Raw genomic sequence first — 23,361 nt, 5'->3', positions numbered from 1 at the left:
GGAATAGCTAACCCCAACCTGTCACTCGAAAGATCGAAAATCTGAGGCCCCAACTGGGGAAGGGAGGTGCTGAAGCCCGTACTAGCAGGAACGCACTTGGAATGTGGGTCTTACTACCTCCCAGAGAAGAGCAAGTCTGTAAGCCCAGATGTGAGAAACAAGATACCGTCTACTTCCAAAGCCAGGAAGCGTAAGAATGGTCGTGAGGACATGGAGGCGCTCTGCTGGGGAGGGACTGGTTCGGATCCCCTCCAAGGCCTCAAGGTCAGAAGAACGAAAGGCTGTGGTCAGACAGGCTGTGTGTTAGGGCTCTAACTGCTTTTCTGGAAAAAGCCATTGCTTAACTGTAACCTTTTCCAAAGGCCACGCTCTTGAATATTTTGTCACCAGGATTCACCAAGGTTCACCCCAAGAATCTCTGTATTAGGAAATACCACAGTGCAATTATTTTTTTCATGCCTCAATTCTTTGTTTAAACATCACGTTTCCTCCTTGGGGACAGCAGAAATTTATGTTGCTATTTATGTCTAAAATCATGTCACTTCTGCTAAATAAACAGATCCTTATAAAAAAAATTAGAAATTATGCATGGAAGGGCTCTCCAGGGTTATTCTTATAGACTTCGCTTCCATGTAGTCAAATGGACCCAAGGCTAATAAGATATGCAGTAATTATAACACGTCTGGCCAAGGGACGTTCTTCCGTGTGTAAATATTTTATTGGAGCAGCAGCCAGCAAAGGCACCTGCAGAGCAAAGTGTCGGTTCAGTGAGCTCTAGGGAATCTTAACCACTTCTCATTAATCAGCCTCCCTTACTTTCTCGACCTACAATGCTGTTTTCCAGAGCCCAAAAGCCACGAAAAAAATGAAGACATCCCTGAGCAATGGTCATTACTGCTATTTACGCTAAGAGGAAGCATTTTGGGGTCTCAAATGCAGGATGTATGATAATCAAAAAACTTACCTCGATGGCCTGCTAGGGCAGAAGCAACAAGTCTAAAGAGAAATCACACAAGTCACAGCCACCCTACTAAGCTGTTAAAAAGATAGTCCATTTTACCTCGTGCTCTGGGGTGGGAGATGACGTTACAGAACTAAGTGACCCTTTCCTAGAACCGTGACGGTCGCCTGGGATGGAGACGGGGCGTTCCCACTGAGTCGTCCCTGTTGGTATGTGCCAATAGTACGTCCCAGCAATGTCGTTGATTCTCTTCCAGCCGGGCGGCAAATCTGGATCGGTCTGAAAGGAGTGATCGCTCCATATATCTGCTGGGAAATGGAAAACAAGAGGGTTTTCTTAAAAGAGGAAACAATGACAGTGTTGCATGTTCGGCACTAGTAGTCTGGAGAGTTCCACAGGCAAGTATGCCCATAGCACTAACGAGAACTGAAGCCATCCTGCGGACCCGAAGTATGATAAAGGGAATCATATGGAAAGAAATGAAGACTGACCCTTGAGAATACAGACATAAAGAACCCATGACCTCATCATCTTCCAGCTTCAAGAACCCTGTGGGGCACCTGGGTAGCTCAGTGGGTTAAACTTCTGCCTACAGTTCAAGTCATGATCTCAGGGTCCTGGGATCGAGCCCTGCATCGGGCTCTCTGCTCAGCAGGGAGCCTGCTTCCCCCTCTCGCTTTGCCTCCCTCTCTGCCTACTTGTGATTTCTCTTCCTGTGTGTCAAATAAATAAATTCTTAAAAAAAAAAAAAAAAAAGAACCCTAGGAACCAGCTAAAGCTCCATTAGCCAAAATCAACTACCCAAGCAAAATTTGCAAGGTTACACACAAAATCCCCTGACTCCTCTATAAATCAGTAAGACTTACTGGTTGGCATCTTACACCATTCTCAGCAATGAGCATAACTTTCATTTTTTTTTAAACTGCTTTCTGTAAACGAGTACTGTATTTATATCTTCCCTTGGCTTCCACAACTCCTCCCATTTGACGGTAAACATCTACAAAGCAGCAATGTCTTTTGTAATGCTCTAGAATTCTAAATTGCACCCAGAAGATTCCTAAGGAAGGCAGATGGAGAAGCCTTGGAATTCAAGACTAGTAACATAAATACAGGAAGGAGGGTAGGTGTGGACGACAATAGAGAAGGGTGGGGATTGTGGCAAACTGGAAAGCAGGCGCAAATTCCAAGGTGTTCAAATTCAAAAAAATAATGTTTTAAACACTGTGGAGTCTTAGTTGGGGGGGTGGGGTGGGAATAAAATACAGGTGCTGGGCAATCCCTGGCCTGTTTCAATATTTTATCAGTTTACTAAGTACTTATGTGCTTTTCAGAATCTCATTTTGGCCTTTTTGAGTTGAATATGAGATGAATTGAAGAGAAAAGAGGAGAGGCAAAGAAGTAGAGGAGGAGGCGTGCCTGGGTGGTGCAGTGGTTTAAGCTACTGCCTTTGGCTCAGGTCATAATCTCAGGGTCCTTCGATGGAGCCCCACATCAGGCTCTCTGCATAGTGGTGAGCCTGCTTCCCCCGCTCTGTCTCTGCCTGCCTCTCTGCCTACTTGTGATCTCTGTCATATAAATAAACACAATCTTTAAAAAAAAAAAGAAGTAGCGGAGGAAACTCACAGAGACAGAGGCATGGTGGGGAAATCGCAGGCAGCTGTATCAACCTATGCACGTAGGGAGGAAAACTTAAGAAACATGTGTTTCAATCTGGGGATCACTTTTTTCTATGGATCGGGCCCTTTTCCGGTGGGGCCGTGGGCAAGAGCCAGGGGCTCGTCTCAGTAATTCAAGAGAGAAGCACGTGGGCCTCGCTCTGCGCAAAGCTCCCTGAATCACGTGGGCAGCGCAAGGAGGGGAGAAGGGACCAAACAAAGAGACTGATTAAGACTAAGGGCACAGATGTGCATTCATGCGCCTGTCTGGCATCCCAGCGTTCACGTTTCTCATTTAAATCTGCCGGAGGCCAATCTGCCACTCGTCTCAAATTATGATGGAAAGTTCCCCTCCCCCGACAGGAAATTAAGCATAATTAAATAATTTCAACTTACCCCAAATTTTCAGAAACCACTTGAAACAAACATGCATACACAACTTTGTCCTGTCTCCTTTTTAGGGGGTTGTTTTGGCTTTTCGCATCTCAACGGGGGCAGGAAAAATAAAATACATGGGTGTCCGGATTAAGAGGGGGAAAATCCTACCAAGGGTATTTCCTTGTCCCATTCTAGTGGCTTATGGAGCCAAGCTGTGGGACTTCAACGGACATAAAGAGGATGCTAGGTATCATTTCGATGGTTTTTGAGATCCAATCACCTGAGTTTTATACATTTATCCCAGTTGTCTCTACAGCTGGGATATGAGCATGTATCAGAATACGAAATCATGTCAGACCAAGGACAGAAACCAAAATCTCTGCTGAGATTTTGTTGGAATAAAAATTAAAAGGGGATTTATTGTTGCTAAAAACTGATTAATAGTGACATGATTATGATGGAGAAAGTGAGGTCGGCACATCTACAATATTATTAACAGTTTCAGAAACATTTACAGAACTCCTTCTGCATCAGCCCACATTGGGTTTTAAGGGATATAAGCCCTGTGAGGGGAAAGAGACATTGTATCTGTCTGTACATCATCATATTCCCAATACCTAGCATGGCAAGTGTTCAGTGAGTTGGACGGATGGTGGACGGATGGAAGAATAAACAAGGAAGGAGGAATGAATGAATGAATGAATGAAATCTTTGAATGATGGGACCTGGATCTTAGCAAAAGCAGAATTCTGAAGAAATCAGTTCTGTGCGATTCCACAAAACAGAGCAATTTCACAACCCCCAGGAAGAGCAATGTCTACTTCACCTTGATGGTGTATGTGAATTTCTTATGGGTAAAAGGAAACGTAATATGAAAAACTGGAAAGAGTCCTGGGCTGGTGGCCAAGAGACTTTGAGTTGAGACTCTGGTTTTATGTATTTTTTTTTAATTGATAGGTTCCACAGGGAATAGTAAGAATATGCCTTCAGTCTCATTACAGTTCATTCTGTTTAACCTAAATACCCGCCCTGTTTCCTTTGTTTTCCTACATTAAATTATGTACAGATTTAAATAAGTACGTTGGACCTTACTCAACAGGTTCGTGGTTTTCAACTGTTATCATCAAATTGGGAGTAAGACCGTGGTGTAGGCAGGCAGGATTCCAGGCCCTTCCAGACCCTTCTGACCACAACAGCACGATTTCTATTTGTTTCCAATACTGGTCTTTTATGTACAATTTTCCTTGAAAACAGGGATGAGGTTTATTATTATTGTTATTGTTTAAAATAAAGCTTGAAACCATAGCTAAAGCAAAAGGACAGTGAGGCCAAGACAGCTAAATCTTAAGAAGCCACTTCTGTCAAAAGATAATTCAAAATACTGCAAAGCCGCTTAAAACAGCTGTCCTCATACGAGTACCACAGTGCATACGGCATGAAGAAGGGCCTGCAGACTCAATCGATACAGGAAAGATCTATAAACACCAGGTGGTAAAAGGAGAAAGTTCCAACCCCTTTTGGTTCTCAGAAAACTACTTAGTGAAGCTTTGCTGATGGCCAAGGAGCTGAGGTTGCAGCAAGGAAATGATGTCTGATGGTCTCATTGCCCTTCTGATCTCACAAGTTTCCTCAAATTGCGTTGTCTGTCATGCCCTGCTTCCTGACAGGTCTGCCCGGAGTTCTGAAGTCACAGTATTCTTAGTTTTCCGTGGGAATATCCTAAAGGACTTCCATCCTAGAGAATTCTTCTTTTTGGGTGAGCCACTGTGGAACAAGATCGAGTCAGCACCGGACGCAAATCATGGTATTTCACTCCAGTCACCCAACCTCAGGACTAGAACGCAGACCGATTCTGTTGGTGCAGAAGGGGGTTACTTAAGGAAAGACTACAGGAGAGTTAAAACGGAGAGCTCTCTAGAAAGCCTGGAGAGTATTTTTAAATACTCCGGTAAAACTAGACATGAGGGGACTCAGCAAAGACTCTGAATATAGTGTTGCGCCGTTGGCACAGCAGCTGAGTGTGAACTCAGTATGGGGCCTCGGTATTTCAGCTCCGCCACTGGTTGTCTGAAAGATCTCCACCAAGTTACTCAATCTCTCTGGGCTTCAGAGCTTATCTGGAAAATGGGGGTCAAAACGGTATCTACCACATCACTGGGTATTGTGTAAAACACTCAGAAGAAAGGTTGACGTAGAATAGGCATATTTACCGCATAAATGTTCACCATTAGGGGTGCCTGGGAGGCTCAGGTATTTAAGTGTCCAACTCTTGGTTTCGGCTCAGGTCATGATCTCGGGGGCGTGGGATCGAGCCCAATACTGGGCTCTGTGATCAGTGAGGAGTCTGCCTGAGATTCTCTCTTCCTCTCTCTCTCTGGCCTTCTCCTGCCCCTAGCTCTTTCTCTCTCAAATAAGTATTTTTTAAAAATGTTCACTGTTATTGCTATTATTTTTCTTTAAAGATTATTTACTTATTTGACAGAGAGAGAGAACACGAGCAGCGGGAGTGGGAGAGGGAGAAGCAGGCTTCCCACCCAGAAGGGAGCCCGATGTGGGACTCAATCCCAGGACCCTGGGATCATGACGTGAGCTGAAGGCAGACACCTAAGGAATGAGCCACCCAGGTGCCCCTATTATTGCTATTATTATTAGATATCATCATAGGTCTCTGAAACCAACAATGTAATATATTAAGTTTATTAAACCCACCATAAAAAGTATTTTCTATGTCCAAAGAAAAATGCTCACGATGGAATTTATGGGATTATGTGATTATCATGGTTCAAAGAATAAAGATAAAAGAAGATAATCTGAAGGTGACTCTTTCTCTGGAGAAGAAGGTCCACCAGACTCCCTTAGGAGGACTGGGCTCTAAGGACCCCAGGAGGTCAGGTCAGACCGGGTTCTAGATTCTACCTACTCTACCTTGCTGGGCTTCTCCCCTGGCTGGCCGTGGCTCTGCTAACACCTTCCTTTCTTCCAATGTCTGTCTCTCAATTAATGTGTAAGGAAAAACCAAATATTTCATAATTTAAAAAGTAAAGACTCATGTCCCCTGTCATCTCCTTTAAAGCAGATTTGTGGGACACCCGCGTGGCTCAGTCAGTTAAGCTTCTGCCTTCGGCTAAGGTCATGATTTTGGGATTCTGGAACTGAGCCCAGAATCTGGCTCCCTGCTTAGCAGGGAGTCCGTTTCTCTCCTTCTGCTCCTCTCTCCCACTCATGCTCCCTCTCTCTCTCTCACCGAAATAAATAAATAAAATAAATCTATCTATCTATCTATATAAAGCAGATGTGCTCAACTTTTCCTAGGTTTCTCTCAAATACAAACCAACCCCAGAGGAATAAAGTTGCCTTGTTTTTGTCTGATTCCTGAGTATTTTCTCCCACTGTGGGTCTAGGGCCTTCATTACAAAAAAAAAAAAAAAAAAAAAAAAGTCCCTTACCCATAAAGTAAAGCACACCTTCACCTACACTACCACATTTAATGCTCACTCACGCCAATACCAGCTAGAAGGCGAGGGAGGGACTATTAGCGAGCCAGAACAAGAATCCAGGCCCAAGGGCTATCAGCATTGCCAGAAGGTTCTAAGAGAGGGTAACAATACTGCCATTAACGAAAAAGGTAACAAGGGTCCTGACACTGACTGCAGGCCAAAGCACCCGGATCCTTTATTCCTTCTTTACCGCGGGAGCTCGTGGAGGGCCCACAGCTACCCTCTGAAGAACACAGTGATGTTGTCTCTGGGAGGACAGGTGTTTGGTTTAAAGCCAAGGGGAGAGACTATGTCCCCATGTTTACATGGATGGTACTTCTTCAGACACCTGACGGCTTGGGGGAATTGAGAACATGAATAAATAGTGGTGAAAACCAAAGAACACAATGGCTGGAAGTCTGGGGCTCTGAGACCAGCCTGAGGACCTGACCAACATCAGATACTAAAACAAGAGCACAGAGGACTGGCTCTGAGCCCTGAACCACCCCTGTGTCTAGGTCAGTCCACAGAAGGCCACTGCCAGTGTCGGCTTTCCATAGGATCCTCCTTTCTGGGACTCCCTGTGGCTTCTGCTTTCCGTCATCTGGGCAACTGCAGATCAGCAGCCCAACCCCATCAGGAGCCCAGGGATCAAATTCCAACCTCAGGCACACTGCGGACACTAGGATCCCAACTAGCTGTCCCGCTTGCCCTCCCTACAGGATCTTGCACCTACCAGGGGCTCCGATCTGTCATCACTGCATCTGACAGAATGCACTGTCCCAGGATGACCAGATGGTTCAGCAGAAGGGACTAAAAGCCATGGGTGCCCTTTCAAAGTGGCTCTGTGGCCCTTTGTTGTTTGTGGTGTCATTCTGGAAGCAGGGCTTGGAAGTCAGAGTATAAAAATAGCAGGGCTGAGAGCCCCAGAAAGTCCCTCTTGTGCTAAGAGCCTCCTGGGCCAATACTTGGTGTGGGAACAAGGAGCCCATCTGTGAGCCACAAAGACCCGCCCCTTCCAGCCACCTCAGGCGCCAGAGCTGTGGACCTGGCTGCACCTGGCCTCGTCTTCAACTTCATCTTCACAGGAACCCACTCCCCAATCTCCTTCCCCCTCCCCAGTGGAGCTGCATGAGAGGTAAGCCCACCCCCAATTATCCTCTCCCCTGTGCTAACTTGCAGGAACCCAAGGGTCAGATGAGAACAAATTAGCATCTAGCAGCAGCTGGAAATTTCTTCTGCTGCTCCAGAGGCCACAGGAAGGAGGAATGGATGAGTTGAGATTCTAAATTTGGCAAGGTCTGCAGTGCAGAACACAAAAGGCTTCCCTGGGGTCTTCAGAATGGCACTCACTCCCTTCCCTCCACATTTGCGTACCCAGCACTTTCAGTGTGCAAGGCATAGGGTGAGGAAAGAGGAGACAGAGTAATTCATCCAGCAAGTATGTCCCATCTACTCTGTGCCAGGCATTGTTTTAGGGCAGGGGATACAAGGGGCATCAGATGGATCCATTCCTGCACCAGTGACCTGGGGCAGTGGTTCTCAAGCATCAGAGTCACTTGGAGAACCTTCTAGAAGCCATCACTTGGTACCACCCCAGAGTTTCTGGCTCAACGGGCCTCGGGTAGGGCCTAAAAATCTGCATTTCCAACAATTCCCAGGTGATGCTGAGTCCATGCTGCTGGTTTGGGGACCATGTTTTTAAGAACCACTGGCTTAAGAACCAAAAGATAGTGACTCTTTCCCATCAGACTCCATCTAACTACTGGCTCCACAAAATAAAAAGTGTGAATGTCTATTTATTTGGTCATTCACTCATCCACATATTCACTCACTTTTCAGATAGAGGGCCTCCTATAAATGCCAAGTACTATTCTAGAAGCTGGGCGTATGGTCACAAATCGATGTGTCCGGGGAGGGGTGTGGGCTCTCTGAACAAGGTGGTCTGGGAAGATCTCTGAGGAGCCATGCATCCCTACACTACAAGGGGCTGGGCCTGTGAAGAGATGAGAGAACAGCATTCCCGGCCGCGGAAATGAAACTGTCACGTCATTACAACCCAAAAGTCACTCGAGCAAGGGCTGAATGGTCTAGAGGAAGATTCGAGGCTGCCAGAGCTAGGGACTTACCCCCCCATGCAAAGGAACTCTTGAAGGTCTTGTGTGATCCGTGTTTTTAAAACCAAAAGGGGGCACCTGGTTGGCTCAGTAAGTTAAGCGTCTGACTCTTGGTTTTGGCTCAGGTCACGGTCTCAGGGTTGGGAGATCAAGCCCCACGTCAGGCTCCTTGCCTAGTGCTGAGTCTTAAGATTCTCTCTGTGATCCCGCTCAACCTCTCTCTTAAATAAATGAATACTCAAATCAAATCAAAAGAGTATACTGCACATCGCTGCCATTCTTGGAAAAGAAAAAACTGTTCCAAAGTCGTTGCTCCTAGCTCATCTCCTGAATAATATTATTCCTAAAGGAGCCACATGCTTTAATACAAACAACAGGTTTCCCTCACTATCTCAAAGTAGACGAAACCTTTCATCAGCCAACATGGCATAAAACTAAGAAACAATTACCATTAATTTTTTTTAAAGATTTTTATTCATTTATTTGAGAGAGAGAGAACACAAGTAGGGGTCAGAGAGAGAGAGAGGGAGAAGCATACTCCCCACTGAGCAGGGAGTCCCATATGGGACTCGATCCCAGGACCCTGAAGTCATGACCCGAGCCGAAGGCAGCTGTTTAACCGACTGAGCCACCCAGGCACCCCTACCATTAATTTATATGGAAACATTTTTGAGGGTTCCTACACCCCAAAAAGCCACCTCTCTTAGGCTTTGCTGATACGTCAGGACACATCTTGCTAACAGAGGCACAAAATAAATCGAGACAAAGCACAGCACAGTTCAAAGCTATGGCCAGTTGATACTGAGATGCTGAGCGTAGGTCCCTGGAAGGAGCTTAGTGGGGCCGCTCTCGCTGCTGGGGCTGCACGTTGTCCCTGTAACAGCTCAGTGCAAAACAAAGACTGAACACTTCTCCCCTTTTTAAATAAAAGTGAAAATCCTCCTTCTTTGGCTTAGCGCCGACAGGTACTAATGTAGGTGTTTTTGAAAAAGCAACGTGGCATAGCACAAACTTTGGAAAAATGGGTCTACCTGTATTTGACCTTGACTTTAAAACTCTTTTTGATGACCTGGTGGTCAGCTTCCTTTGGCTCTCTTCTTTCTCTCTCAACTCCTGAGTCCCTCTGTTTTTTTTTTTTCTGGACCCAGAACTTCCTTGTCAGGACAGAACAAGCAAGACTCTTGATTCCCTCCAGCTGCATCCACAAATTCCTGAGACAACAGCACAGAGCCAGGACCCTAGGCCTAGATCATTTATTACAGATTTGCTGAGGGTTCCCAGGAGCATATGGAGGCTGTCTTGGAATATGGTGTGAAACTGTCCTCAGCCAAAGAACCTGGAAAACAATGACTGTGGGAACAAGGGAATGAGCCCCTCGTGTCCCAAATCCGTGAGCTCTCAGAAGTCTGACCCACCCGTCTGCCAGACTAGGAGGTGGGCAAGGGAGAGAAAGCTTGCCCCCAAATTTCAGGGCCTCTGCTACTTCTTGACACTTATTTGCAAGGCATATTTGGGACCCTGGAATGAAAACTATACATGGTACTCAGTTTGCACTTTTCCATGTGGCATTCTTTTAACAGTTACAATAAAATTCTTAACAATTTTAGGAGCATTCGCTTCCTTGTACTTTTTCTCTTATTTTTCCTTTAAAGTATTAATATGAAACTTTGGGCGCGTCCTTGAAATAGGAAGCTATTCGTAGCTGAGGATTTTTCTGTGAAAGATTCTTGAGTAAATATTCCAAGAACTCACTATTCAAACAGTCCTTAAATTTGGGCCTTGTAACATCACACGCTTTGTATATTTTTATCAGGTATTTTGATATAAGATCAACATGAAATTTCTTCATTTAAATTCCACAGAGACAGGGTCTTTGCTAAGTTTAGTTGACTAAAATTGGTTCAGGGCCAGGTTCCTATCACAGAGAGGCACTCTAGAGTCAGCCAGCAGCCGTGACTCTGGGCTCCCACGCTGGCTCCCTGTGTGACTTGTGACAAAGAGCTTCATTACTAAGGGCCTGTCTGCTTCCCGTACAGAAGAACCGAGGCCAGCTCCTACTCCACAGGGCTGATGGGGAACAAAGCACCTAGCACAGAGTTGGGCACATAGTAATCACTCAGTGAATGCTGGTTCATAGCTCTTCATGGCTTCATTCAAACATGGCTTTGGAGCATCAACAGCAGTTCATTTAAAAATGAACTAAGATCTCCAAGTTTATAGCGGCCAATAGATCAAGACAACTAGATGATTGTACCTGCCACCGACATGTCAATTCAGAAGCAGCGTATGGAAAACACATTGGTTTGAGCACGTGGCACCGCTTTAATTAGAAAGGGCTGTTTTACATTATGTAGGGAACCATTAAAGAAGCAGAAATGAAATAGTTTCATAGTTCTATAAAATCACTAATAGAGACCATTACCCCACAACCCAAACACAATACATGAGTCAAGGACTGTGCAAAGACAAACTTAAGGTGCGCCTGGGTGGCTCAGTTGTTGAGTATCTGCCTTCGGCTCACGTCATGATCCCTGTGTCTTGGGATGGAGCCCCACATCAGGGTCCCTGTTCAGTGGACAGCCTGCTTCTTCCTCTCCCTCTGCTGCTCCCTCTGCTCGAGCTCGCACTCACTCTTTCTCTCTCTCTCAAATAAAGAAAATCTTTAAAAAAAAAAATTTTTTAAGGAAAAATTTAAAGACCAAAAGGCATAAGATGCAAGTGGCTGCAAGTTTTCTGGAAGAAAAACTGGTATTTGTAAATATCCACTCATCTGTACAAGCCTACATAAAACGAAGGTTAATCGTAGGACGTGGCTAAAAATTATTTTAAATAGCATCATCAAAAAAGGCGGGGGCACACCTGAGTAGCTCAGTCACTAAGCATCTGCCTTCGGCTTAGGTCATGATTCCAGGGTCCTGGGATTGAATCGCGCTCCCTGCTCAGCAGGAAGCCTGCTTCTCCCTCTCCCCCTGCCTGTGTTTTCTCTCTCGCTGTGTCTCTCTCTGTCAAATAAATAAACTCTTTAAAAAATAAAAAAACATAAATAAATATCATCATCAGGTCTCATTCTAAATACTCAAATGTACAATAAAACAAGTACTTCCCTACCAGTTATGGAATCAGATATTAAAATCTTAAAGTGATATGGAATATAACCGAAGAACACGATTTCCTCTTAATGTGTGCGCAAAGTACAAAGTAGCACAATTTTATAAACAACTCTGAGAAACCACAGGCTTAATGGGCCCACGAAAAAAAGACCTTAGAAAAAAAACTTAAGACTTGAGTGGAGGCTCATATTTACTTCATATTTTCTTCATATTTTACTTTACTATAGAAAGCTATAGACCATTTCAGTAACCTCAATTTTACTTTTGTAAGGAGAGCTGGGAAAAATGTGTATTGAAACAACAAATCTCCAAAATCCAAAAGTCTACTCATAATAATGAATGGAGAATGAATGCAAGAGGCATGCTCTTGAAATCAGCATTTTTAAAAATAATTTTATTTATTTTTTAATTTCTGAAAGCTTTTTTTTTTTTTTTTTTTAAGTAATCTCTAGACCCAACGTGGGGCTCAAACCGACGACCCTGACATCTAGAGTCACATGCTCTTCCAACTAGGCCAGCCAGGTGCCCCAATTTTTTGGTAATTTTAAAAAGTAAAAAGATTACAACATAGTTCTATAAAATCACTAATAGAGAGCTATTGGTCCTCTCTCCAGTTGTCTGAGTGTACCACTCACTGACTAAATAGCAGGAATATATCTTATTCAATACCAGATGGGATTAGTACCTTTGGCCAGATCAACAAATCAGACCTGATGCCCTTTGCTTTGATGTTTGGGTATTCAGTGCCTAATTCTAAACACAGTGTTCTAGAAAGATCTATGATTATATGGAAATTAAGCAAAGGGTAACTGCACAACATTATTCAGAGAATGTGTCCAGCCGCCATAGCCTCGGTCAACCCAACCACATAACTTCCTTCCTTATTTGATTATTATTTCACAGTGAGCATTGGAGAAAGGAAGACAAAATGCCACAGCAGGCATGAATCTTTCTTTGGCTTCCAAACAATCAGACGGACAGAATTACTACTGGCACCATACTCTTTCAAGGTAGACAACTTTGAAACTGTATTAAATAGAGCCAATTTTTCTCCCATTATTTTGTCAGGGTCTTCAAAGAACCTCCTCAGGCAGACACACAGGAGCAAGAGGACAATGTGGAAATGATTCCAGGGGTCGCCTTACCAACTTCAAGGTCATTATTACTCTAAATGATGGTATACTAGGACTTGACTTCTCATCTGTGTTACCTATTAGAACAAAAGATGATTACTGAGAAGCTAGGAAATAGAGTATTCTCCAACAAACTACAATGTGATCTTTTATCAGCACATTCAAAGAGTATGGTGAATGCATGCTAGTTTTTCCAAAATCAGTCTATCTGTGGGAGACACAGAACAGTATTTCCATAGATTATATGGGAATATATATATGTATATATATGTATATATATGTATATATACATATATATGTATATATTTTGTTTCTGATACACAAACAAAAAATTTATTTCTAGAGCATTATAGGACTTTTGAAGTGCTATAACTTTTCCACACTCATTCGATACCACCGAATTCTGCAACACAGGTAGAAGAGATCTTATTCCTATGTTACAGGTGAAGAAAGATATTTCAGCCACGTGAACTAACTTGATGATGGTGGGAAACTTCACTGACTGTGGAGAAATCTCTGTGTAATTCTGTTTGGGAACCATCCTATTTGCTAAGTGCATTTTTAAAGGTTAAGTACCCTTAAAAATAACAGCGTGTGGTACCTAGGTGGTTTGTTCAGTAAAGTGTCCAACTCTTGATGTCACTTCACATCATGATCTTAGAGTCACGAGTTCAAGTCCCATGTCGGGTACTAGGCATGAAGCCTGCTTAAGATTCTCTCTCTCTCTCTCCCTCTACCCCTCATAGAAAAAAATATATTAGCACAGCTGAACTAATCTGCTCCATCTGCCAGAGTGGTTATCGAACAAACTTTAATATTTGATAGAAAATAGGATTTCTAGACTACAGATGGGGTAGAAGAATTCAGAGAAAAATGTTTTCCTGAGATTACCTTTTAAAAAACACAATTAAAAGATCAGGGTAAAAGCTATTTTTTATTACTCCTTGAGATATTTATTTTCCACCTCAACCAAAAAAGAATTTAAAGCAGTTTTGTGTATAAAGGATATAAATACATTTCAACCAATAAAATAACATGAGAGAGAGCCATGGAGTTAAGAAGAAATTTAATTTCTTGCCCCCCAAATTTACAAAGTTTTAGTTATCTAATAAATGTAGTTTATCAAAAAGAAACTTTTTCCTAAGCATCAAATCTTAGCAAGCTGGAAAAAGCACTGGAAGTAAAAAGGCAATAAACTGATAATAAAGGTTTTACATTGCATCTCAGTGGTCTTATTTTGTAATTTTTGTTCTAAATTGTAATTATGTTGTACAGCAGGTTATTAAATGTAAACATTTAAAAAAATAATAAAGTTAACTGGGCAAACCATTCTGTACGATTCTTTTTGCCTATGAGAAGCGTGATGTTGGGGAGGGGGGTCTCATAAATGAGACACCTGCAGGAGACACTGAAAGTTCTTTGTCAATATCTAGTGTCTTCTTCCAAGCAAAAGAAACTTATGACTGGACACCTGGCCCCTCAGAATGCAGAATACATTTCCCAGCCTCCTCTGCAGCTCCCTGTGACCAGAGAGATAGCATTCTAATCACTGGGGAGGAAGTACAAGAACTATATGGCAGTTTTCAAGAACATTCCTTATAGAATGGCTGGCAGGCACGTGTCTTCTCCCTGTCTGGAAGAGATACAGTGCCTTGAACCACGGGGAAGCAGGTTACACCCTTGGGATAGTGCAGCAGTACAGCCAAGGAATTTGGGTTCCTGGGGTTGGTGAATTGCTACTGTCAGGCTTCTACATGAAAGAAAAATCAATTTCTTTTGTAATAAGCCACTGTTATTTTAGAGTCTTGCATTACTAGCAGGTGAAATTGATCCTGACTCGTTTATACGATGGTGGGAAACTGAATTAGCACCTAGGAAAGAAACAGCTTCTAATGGGTTAGCTTTGGAATCTCATATTCAAACCAAAACCTACAAGGATCTTAATGGTAGGGTTAAAAAACCAAGGTTCCTAACTCCTAAGCTCCCAAATTCTTTCTAAAACAGCATATTGTTAAAACGTAACTTCATCTGTTATCACTCATTCATTTTCTATCACCCGTCAAGCCAAGCATCTTAATCTCATCTCTCTCTTTTTTTAAAAAGATTCTATTTATTTATTTGAGAGAGAGGCAGTGAGAGAGAGCATGAGTGAGGAGAAGGTCATAGAGAGAAGCAGACTCCCTCGTGGAGCTGAGAGCCCGATGCGGAACTCGATCTCGGGACTCCGGGATCATGACCTGAGCCAAAGGCAGTTGTCCAACCAATTGAGCCACCCAGGTGTTCCTCATCTCTGACTCTTTTTTTTTTTTTTTTTTCTCATCTCTGACTCTTGTCAAAGACACCAAATGCTGGGGTGCCTGGGTGGCTCAGTAGGTTAAGCGTCTGACTTTTGATTTCGGCTTAGATCATGATCTCAGGGTCCTGGGAGTGAGCCCTGCGTCAGGCTCTGCACTCAGTGGAGAATCTACTTGAGGATTCTCCTTCTCCTTCTGCCCCTCTCCCTCTCTCCCTGCTGATGCTCGCTCTCTCTCTCTCAAAAAAAAAAAAAAAAAAGGCACAAATTATGTTGGGCCTAGTTTTTTAAAAACCTCAAAAAATATCTACCAGGATGCAATCAACCACAAGCAACACGAAGCCATTTGTTCAATTCAAGGCTTGAATTCTTTGATCTATACCATGTTCCTCTCCCCATCCCTCCAAATCTAGGTCAGGAGAGAAAAGCAAAGATTCTCCAGTGGAAAACAAATGACAAAACCAATCAGTGGCTCCACACCTGTGTGACAGCTTCGTTCTTCTTTTCTGGCAATGAAAGAGTGATGATGTACAGAGCTCTGGGTTTTTCAGAGATGCTGAGGATACTGAAAAGAGGCAGGGCTATTTGTGTGATCCCATCTGCCAAGGATGCACGTGTAGAAAGTGTTATTTGTTTATGTGTCTCAAAATAGAACCTAGCATAAGACAATATTAGGTAATCGAGCCAAAATCCCAGGAAAGGACAAGTAAATGGAATGATTATTCTTAAAAATCTCAAACAATCAAGAAGGGCTCAAAGTTTAGAAGCACTTCCCATCTGTAAAGATTAGGATAAAGAACTATTTGGTATTTAAATTGTGGGCTCCCAAAAGCAAGAAATTGCAGAAACAGTGTCCTAGAGATGCTGTCAGTGACAGATTAAGCAGATCAGAGTGACTTAAAGCAAAGGTCAGTCCTGTTCCTCTTCTGATCTTAATCAACCAAGGTACCACGAGTATGTCTCTCACACAGTAGGTGTGCAATGTAAGTTTCCTGGAGGTAACTGAATGTGGTTGGGAGTGGCTCCCTTTTTGCATAGCTCATCCTGTGAAACTTAGAAGCTACCTGGGATGCCTGGGTGGCTCAGTCAGTTAAGCACATCTGCCTTGTGCTGAAATCATGATCTGAGGGTCCCAGGCTCAAGCCCTGCTTCAGGCTTTCCTGCTCAGGAGGGAGTCTGCTTCTCCTTCTCCCCCTCCCCCTCTACTCGTGCTCTCTCTCAAATGAATAAATAAAGCCTTCTTTTTTTAAAAAAAGAAGCTACCTAGATAATATCTATACGAATGACAACTACAGGAAAGAGGAGGACAAAGGAGAGGAAGGAAAGGAGGAGGGTGGGAGCCTATGTACCACTAAGCATCCTGTCTGCTGAGTCTCAATTGGGTTCTACTTTGTATGACATCCAAAAAAGAACAGAATAACTGTTAGCTAGTTTTTATTCACTCACAAAGGCACCAGTTAACCCACTAGGCCTCAAGGTTCAGCCAACAGGTTAAAATTACTTTCCTCCCAGAAAAATGTTCTTGAAGCCTTAAAAGTTCTCATCTGCAGGTTGTCCGGGAAGGATTCCAAAATTATATGCAACAGAAATAGGATTTTTTTTCTTTTTTGTCTCAAATTCTAAGCTCTCACTTGGGAAACTCTGATCTTTTGTTCTGGGTTAGCTCCATTCCTAGGTCAGTTGGTAGTGTCCATTTGTAAAGGTCTATCCGGTCTCGAATTCTGGTATGTTCTATGCATCTTTCCCCTCAGCTTTCCCCACTACTTTCCCTCTGCAAAAAATGACAGAACCTACAGGCTATTAAGAGCACACAGATGATGCTTAGATCTCAGAAGTGGGTAGAGAAGAACATTCCTTGCAAGCAGACGAATCCAACGCTGTGTCGAAGTCTTCCTTGTTGCAAAACAGGCAGATGTCACTGGGATACGGGTCGGACTCTGTGGAGATCTTCAGCCTGGAGAGCTGTTTGTGCTCCTTCCTTGTAGAAACAAACTCTGTGAGCTTTCCTTTGTTGCAGACACGCTTGGATAAATGAACTGAGAGCACTGACCCCTCCCTTTAGACATTATAGTGGGAAGTTCCTAACCACAGAGTCAGGAGCCCAGAAAAGGTGAATGAAAGATAATGCCGGTGTTTTGGGTTTGTTTTTTGTTTTTCTGAAATTCCCTTTGGAGAAACAAACAGTATAAATTACTTTAAAAAGTAAAAGCACACTTTCTGTGTAAATTTCCGATGGGGTTTTTCTTTCAGGGTAATAACTTTTTTCCTTCCATTTTGTGTGTCAATGACTAATTCATTTAAAAAACAGATTACACTCTACTGATGGAGCAAGACTTGTAAATAAAGATTATACTTGGACTTGGCCCCGATTTCAAACCGGTCACCCTAGGAAGACTTGGCCTCTTTCACGGATACTGGGTCTGTTTGAGAAACACATGTGTGACAGTTGACTTGGTTAGCTACCCCTAAAAAAAAAAATAATAAGCCATAACTTGATCCACTCTACTGGTCAAAAGGATCTGATTCAACAAATAACTGTAATCCTATATTTTTCACTGGACAAAATTATATAAAACTATATCCATCAATAAAAACACGTTCTTTCACAAGTAAATAATATGTATCCTATGAGCCAGCAATACTAAGAGTTTTGTTCCCACATTCTCTCTCACACAGTCCCACCGGAAGATGTGTGTGAGGATATTCCCTGTGGGACTAACTGTAGTGCTGGGGACAAAGAGGCAAGCTAGGAGCTTATCTCTCTATGAGGGGAGAAGGGAGATGTGTTGGGAGTCACACCACAGGCCACATGGCACCATGTGGCAGTTAGAAACTAGGTATTAGCTGTACACACAGTCCTATGGATAGATCTTTTAAAACACAGTGCCAGAAAAAATACCCTTTAAAAATTACAAACACACACACAAAACAAGGTCACAAATATATATATATATGTATATATATATATATATATATATATTTTTTTTTTTTTTTTTTAAAGATTTTATTTATTTATTTGACAGACAGAGAGGCAGGCAGGGAGAGAGGAGAAAGCAGGCTCCCTGCTAAGCAGAGAGCCCGATGCAGGGCTGGATCCCAGGACCCTGAGATCATGACCCGAGCTGAAGGCAGAGGCTTAACCCACTGAGCCACCCAGGTGCCCCAAGGTCACAAATATATTTTTGAACAAAGAGTTACCCATTAAATGCATTAGATGATTGCCTATGGGTGGAGAAGGGGAGGGAGGTAAGGGAATAAAAGGGAGTAAATAAGGGAGCACATAAAACAAGAGCAACATTTTGTATGCACCAGTGATGAAAGTACATTGTGAAGTAGGGCATACGATTAGTTCAACTATCTGCAACCGAGATCCAAAATAAACTCATGTTTTTACATTTGCGTATTTTTCCTAAAGGATAAAAACACTAATGAAAAATCACCAAAGAGACAGACATCGCTTTGGTAGCCACAGAAGTGATGTAGGGCTCTGAAAAGCCCAAAGTTGTAGAGCCAAGCTGGTCCAATATGGCAGCCACTGGCCCAGTGGGCAACTGAGCACGTGCAGTGCAGCTTGTCTTAAGGGAGGTGTGCCACTAGTGAGAAACACACACTGGGTGTGGACAACTTAGTATAATAATAGAAAAAATATATATTTTTAAAAGATTTTATCTATTTGAAAGAGAGAGAAAGGGGAGAGAGAGAGGGAGGGCGTAAGTAGGGGAAAGGGGCAGAGGAAGAGGGAGAAGCAGGCTCTCTGTTGAGCAGGGAGACTGATATGGGGCTCAAACCCAGGACTCCGGGGATTATGACCTGAGCTGAAGGCAGACACTTACCGACTAAGCCACCTAGGTGCCCCTAGAAAAGACTTAATTATAATTTTTGTACAGGTTCTATGTTGAAATGAGAGTACCTAAGATATATTGGGTTAAATAAAATCCACAATTAAAATTAATTTCACTTGTTTATTTTTACCGATTGTGGCTATTAGAATATTTAATATCACATATCTGCCTCACACTGTATTTCTGATGGACACACTGGTCTAGAGGTTTCCAGTGAGTCAGGGGGTCAAGAGGGATCCTTTTTGTAAAAATTCCTTTGGAACCTCCATTTCGGAGGTCCTGAAAAACAAAACCCACAAACATAAATGTGGCTCCCTGCCTGGAAGGATATAAGAATGGTTCAGAATTAAATATTACAATTCTAGATCTAGAATTGCCAACCATCAGAAGCACCTACCACCTTCCATTGTTCCTGCCTTAAAAACTTCCCTCAGATAAATGTTGCTCTTCAGGAATTCAAGTCTGGTCCTTGCAACCTGACTAAAGGAAAACTTTTTTTTTTTTTTTTTTTTTTTTTTTAAAGATTTTATTTATTTATTTGAAAGACGGAGATCACAAGTAGGCAGAGAGGCAGGCAGAGAGAGAGAGAGAGGGAAGCAGGCTTCCTGCGGAGCAGGGAGCCCGATGCGGGGCTCGATCCCAGGACCCTGAGATCATGACCCGAGCCAAAGGCAGCAGCCCAAACCACTGAGCCACCCAGGCGCCCCTAAAGGAAAACTTCTACTGTAGCTCATGGTGAAGTAATTTAAAAGAAAATAACTGGGAAAATATTCTATAATTTATCAACAGAGATACACAAATGTATGATTTCCGTATCCGCTACCGAGAGGTACTTCCAAAATCAAAATGGCGCTAACAATTTAGGGATTATGTATTCACTGTAATTACCCCTTTCTTGCTTATTCTCTGTCACATGTGGTCCTTTGTCACAGGTAGACTATTTTTCCTACACTCTTTTGTATGGACCAGCTGCCACCTACTGAAGCCCCTTTATGACGAGACTTCAAATGTCTGTTTTTCTGCCGCCAGCACTGAGGAGAGTGCCTCGCGCATATGGATGGTCAACCGCGGTGCGTCAAATTAACCGGAAGTGCTTCGAGAAAGGCGGACTGAGGTGTGTGGGGAGGAAGGCAGTCAGCTAAGTCACTCTCTCATGATTGTGGAACACAATTTTTGTTAAGGACCAAAGGCTCAGCCATGTTCCCACGTTCCACCCCCAGCAGCACCCGTGTGAATACGTCACTGCGCTGCTAGCCCCCGGCCGGCCGCTCTTGGAAACACTCTGCGCCTCGGTTCATTTCCTCCTTCCAAGAACCCTAGAAGGTTGGGTTCTCTTACTCCAGTCCGTAGAGGATGCAGAGAGAGAGAAGCAACGGGCTCGTGGTCCCGACAAGTAACGGTAGAACTGAGCATCCCAGCAGGCAGGCGCCACCCCAGAATCCGTGCTCCCACGCACGTGTCAGTCAGTCAACAGAACTACCCATTTCAGGACTGGATCCAGAACCGTCCGAGGCGCTCAGGTTCATGGCCTGCTTTTCCACCTCCACAGCGCTGCTTCCGGCTCAGCTCTCAAGAGCCTCACCCGGATTTGAAAGGGGCTCACGATCAGTGACTAGGCCTACAGCGCTCCCTCTGACCCTACCACAGCCAGTAATCTCCCAGAGACACCAATCCAGCCACTCCCTGCCCCTCATCCCAAAGTAAGTAGACTTCCCTCAGCTGTGCACCCAAACCCCTCTTCAATGGCGCCTGCCCCTTTACCACCTCACTCCCTTATGGCCCTTCTAGTCCAGGCCAACCACACACTCACACCACCCAGTCCTGCAACCCCCTGCCTCGCTTCGGCTGTTTCCCTGGACTGGAAACTCCTCCTTCTCTCCTGCCCTCAAGCTAAAACTTCAAAGGTTGCTCCCTCCATGAAATTTTCCCTAATCGCCCATTTTTTAAAAATTAACCTGTTCTTCCCTGTACTACCTCCTTTTAGATACAAATTAGTTAGGGCATTTTTCCCCCCTTTTAGTATAACTGTTTCCAATATGAGGTATCCATCTCCCTCAGCTCCTCACGACCAGGGTCAAGGATTGCTGCGTATGTGTTGGGAGCCATAATGGATGCCGTTGAGAGACGAAGATGAATGGGAGGGAGGAAGCCACATTCACAAGGCCCACTAAGTACCACCATACTCCTAAGTTCTGAATTTCTTACACAGGCAACAAAATACTATCAAAAGTTCTGAGCAGGGACTGTGTGTGTTTGGGGAATATTATTACTGACAAGATAGAAAACAAATGAAATGAATTGCATTAGGGTAAAAATTGTGTATCATAACACATGTTCAAAAATGACATGTCAGTAATAGAAGTGAAACTATTAAGCCAAAATAACACATAATTACAAATTCTCCATCCCCATTCAATGTTGCTATCAACATAAATCAGTGATTAAAAACCCAGTCACTGGCCATTTGAAAGGCTCCTTCCTCCCAGCGTGTAACTGTTGTCATGACAACTGACTTCCGGCCATATCTCTGTGCACAAGCTTACGTTTAAAAGGAGAGGATGAGGATCAGTCGGGTTAAATAAAGGAAACGCCGGCCAGTGTCGGAATATAAGAAAACATCTTTCAACCCAAGGTTACCCAATATAATCTCCTGAAATCCCCATTAAGTATTAGAAGCAGGCTGAGCTTTTTTTAATCAATAAGATTGTGCTTTAGCATCTCTATTCTGTGCATATCATGACAACAGGTACTGAAGTTCAACACACCAGCCCCGTAATTAGTGAGGGATTTTTCAAAACATATTCTGCTCTTACAATTACTGACATCATCCTAAATCTTCTTAGGTTAGAAGCTGCCCATCTTTCTCCGGTGTCATCCCTTCTGAAGGACGGACTCTCATTAGGAACTGATCCTTTGCTACCAAGGAGGTGGGAAGGGGCGGGGGGCGGTGAGGTGGCGGTCCATTCCCTCTTCCGCCCTTATGAATTACAAAAATGATGAACATCCCAGATGACTATACAGATGCATTTGAAAATTCTGTGAGAATCGTAATTCTTTGTAAATAAGAGCCACAAATGAATGAACACTGAAAGTTTAGAAACTGCCACCCATCCCCACTTTTTTTTTTTTTCTTGTGTCAAAGGCATTTAAATTAACTGCATTTGGGTTTTTGTTTATTTGCTTGTTTGGAGACTGAAGATCACCTCCCGCATCCATTCACCTTGTTTCAGGACGGGTCCTGTCAGTGGGACCTGCGTGCCTCAAGACCAAAGGCTAGACTCAAGTGGTTCACACCAGGGACAGTTCCTACCCCTAGGGGCATTTGGAAATACCTGCGAGTGTCTGGGGCTCTGAGGATGGCTACAGGGCACCACCCGACCAGGAGCCACGGATGCTAAATGCCACGTCATGTGTAAGGCTAGAGCCGGAATGAAGCATCTTGATTTTCCAGGGACCCTGCTGGCTTTACCACTCCTAGTGCCAGGCCAGCTGTCACCTTAAGTCCGACACAAATGAAGGATCGTTTCTGCCAAACACTGAAGAGTTTTTTTCTCATGGACAGGACAAATACATTTGCCCCTCTGTCATCTAAAAATTCCCTGTGGTTCCATAACTCTTTAGTCCCTTCTGACTGTGCTGTTTATTTATGGCTGTGACCTCAAGAGGGAAAGCAATTTTCCGCATACGTACTTGGAACTTAAATGTTCCTAGCATGGGGGAGCCCTCCAGCCGGGTTTTGCGAGAATAACTCCTAAGTCAAGGCTAGGAAATGTCTTCTTGTTGCTCGATATATTTGTATTGACTGAGGAACTCCCACAAAATCTAGAAATGAGGGTCTATTAACACTATTCTTCCTTCTGAGACTCAAATTCCGGGAGGAAGGCCACATTTTAAATCTAAAATTCACACCACGTTTTGAGAAACAGACCAGTGGCTTTTTGAACCTGCCTTCTTTCTTTGGTTTCCAACCCCAATTTTTTTTTTACAAGTGATTTTACTCAATTTCTCTAAAGCTAAGAAAGCATTTTATACCACCAACGAGTATAAAAACTAGATTCTCTACTTACTCATTCAGATAGAGGCAATAATTGGAGTGAGACTCTCTAAGGATCACATCATACATCTTTATGCAGAAATAGCAGGAACTTTCTGGGGGAAAACGGTTAAGTCAGCTGCTTTCATTCTCTTTAAATCTCCCCATCCTGAGGCTATTAGACAACACAGCCGCTCATGGATTCTGTGACATTTTTCCTAGAAATACTTTCCTTATATGGTCATCAAAGGAGTTGCTGGTTTCTGTTTAGTAATGGTATTTTGGAGGCCTAAAGAACCTAATAGCCCTAATTTAATACTAGCCAACGTTTTAAGAGCAAGGGAAGAAAGTTTATCACATAAC

General features: G+C 43.4%; 1 protein-coding gene across 19 annotated transcripts in view; it reads right to left on the bottom strand.

The window, feature by feature from the left end:
• Positions 1 to 23,361, bottom strand: part of APBB2 (amyloid beta precursor protein binding family B member 2) — a 365,411-nt gene that overhangs the window by 112,501 nt on the left and 229,549 nt on the right. For 17 of the 19 annotated variants that reach the window (XM_082728836.1, XM_082728826.1, XM_082728827.1 and 14 more), the window contains one exon: positions 1,061 to 1,269. In XM_082728836.1, the coding sequence (XP_082584962.1) occupies positions 1,061 to 1,269 (209 nt within the window). The remainder of the gene's footprint in view (positions 1 to 1,060; positions 1,270 to 23,361) is intronic. The other 2 variants (XM_082728835.1, XM_082728825.1) reach the window with 1 other exon arrangement.

The sequence above is a fragment of the Mustela nivalis genome (assembly GCF_964662115.1).
Source record: "Mustela nivalis genome assembly, chromosome: 4".
Classification (NCBI taxonomy): Eukaryota; Metazoa; Chordata; class Mammalia; order Carnivora; family Mustelidae; genus Mustela; species Mustela nivalis.
The sequence above is the reverse complement of the archived record's forward strand: the minus strand, read 5'-3'. Positions and strand labels throughout refer to the sequence as shown.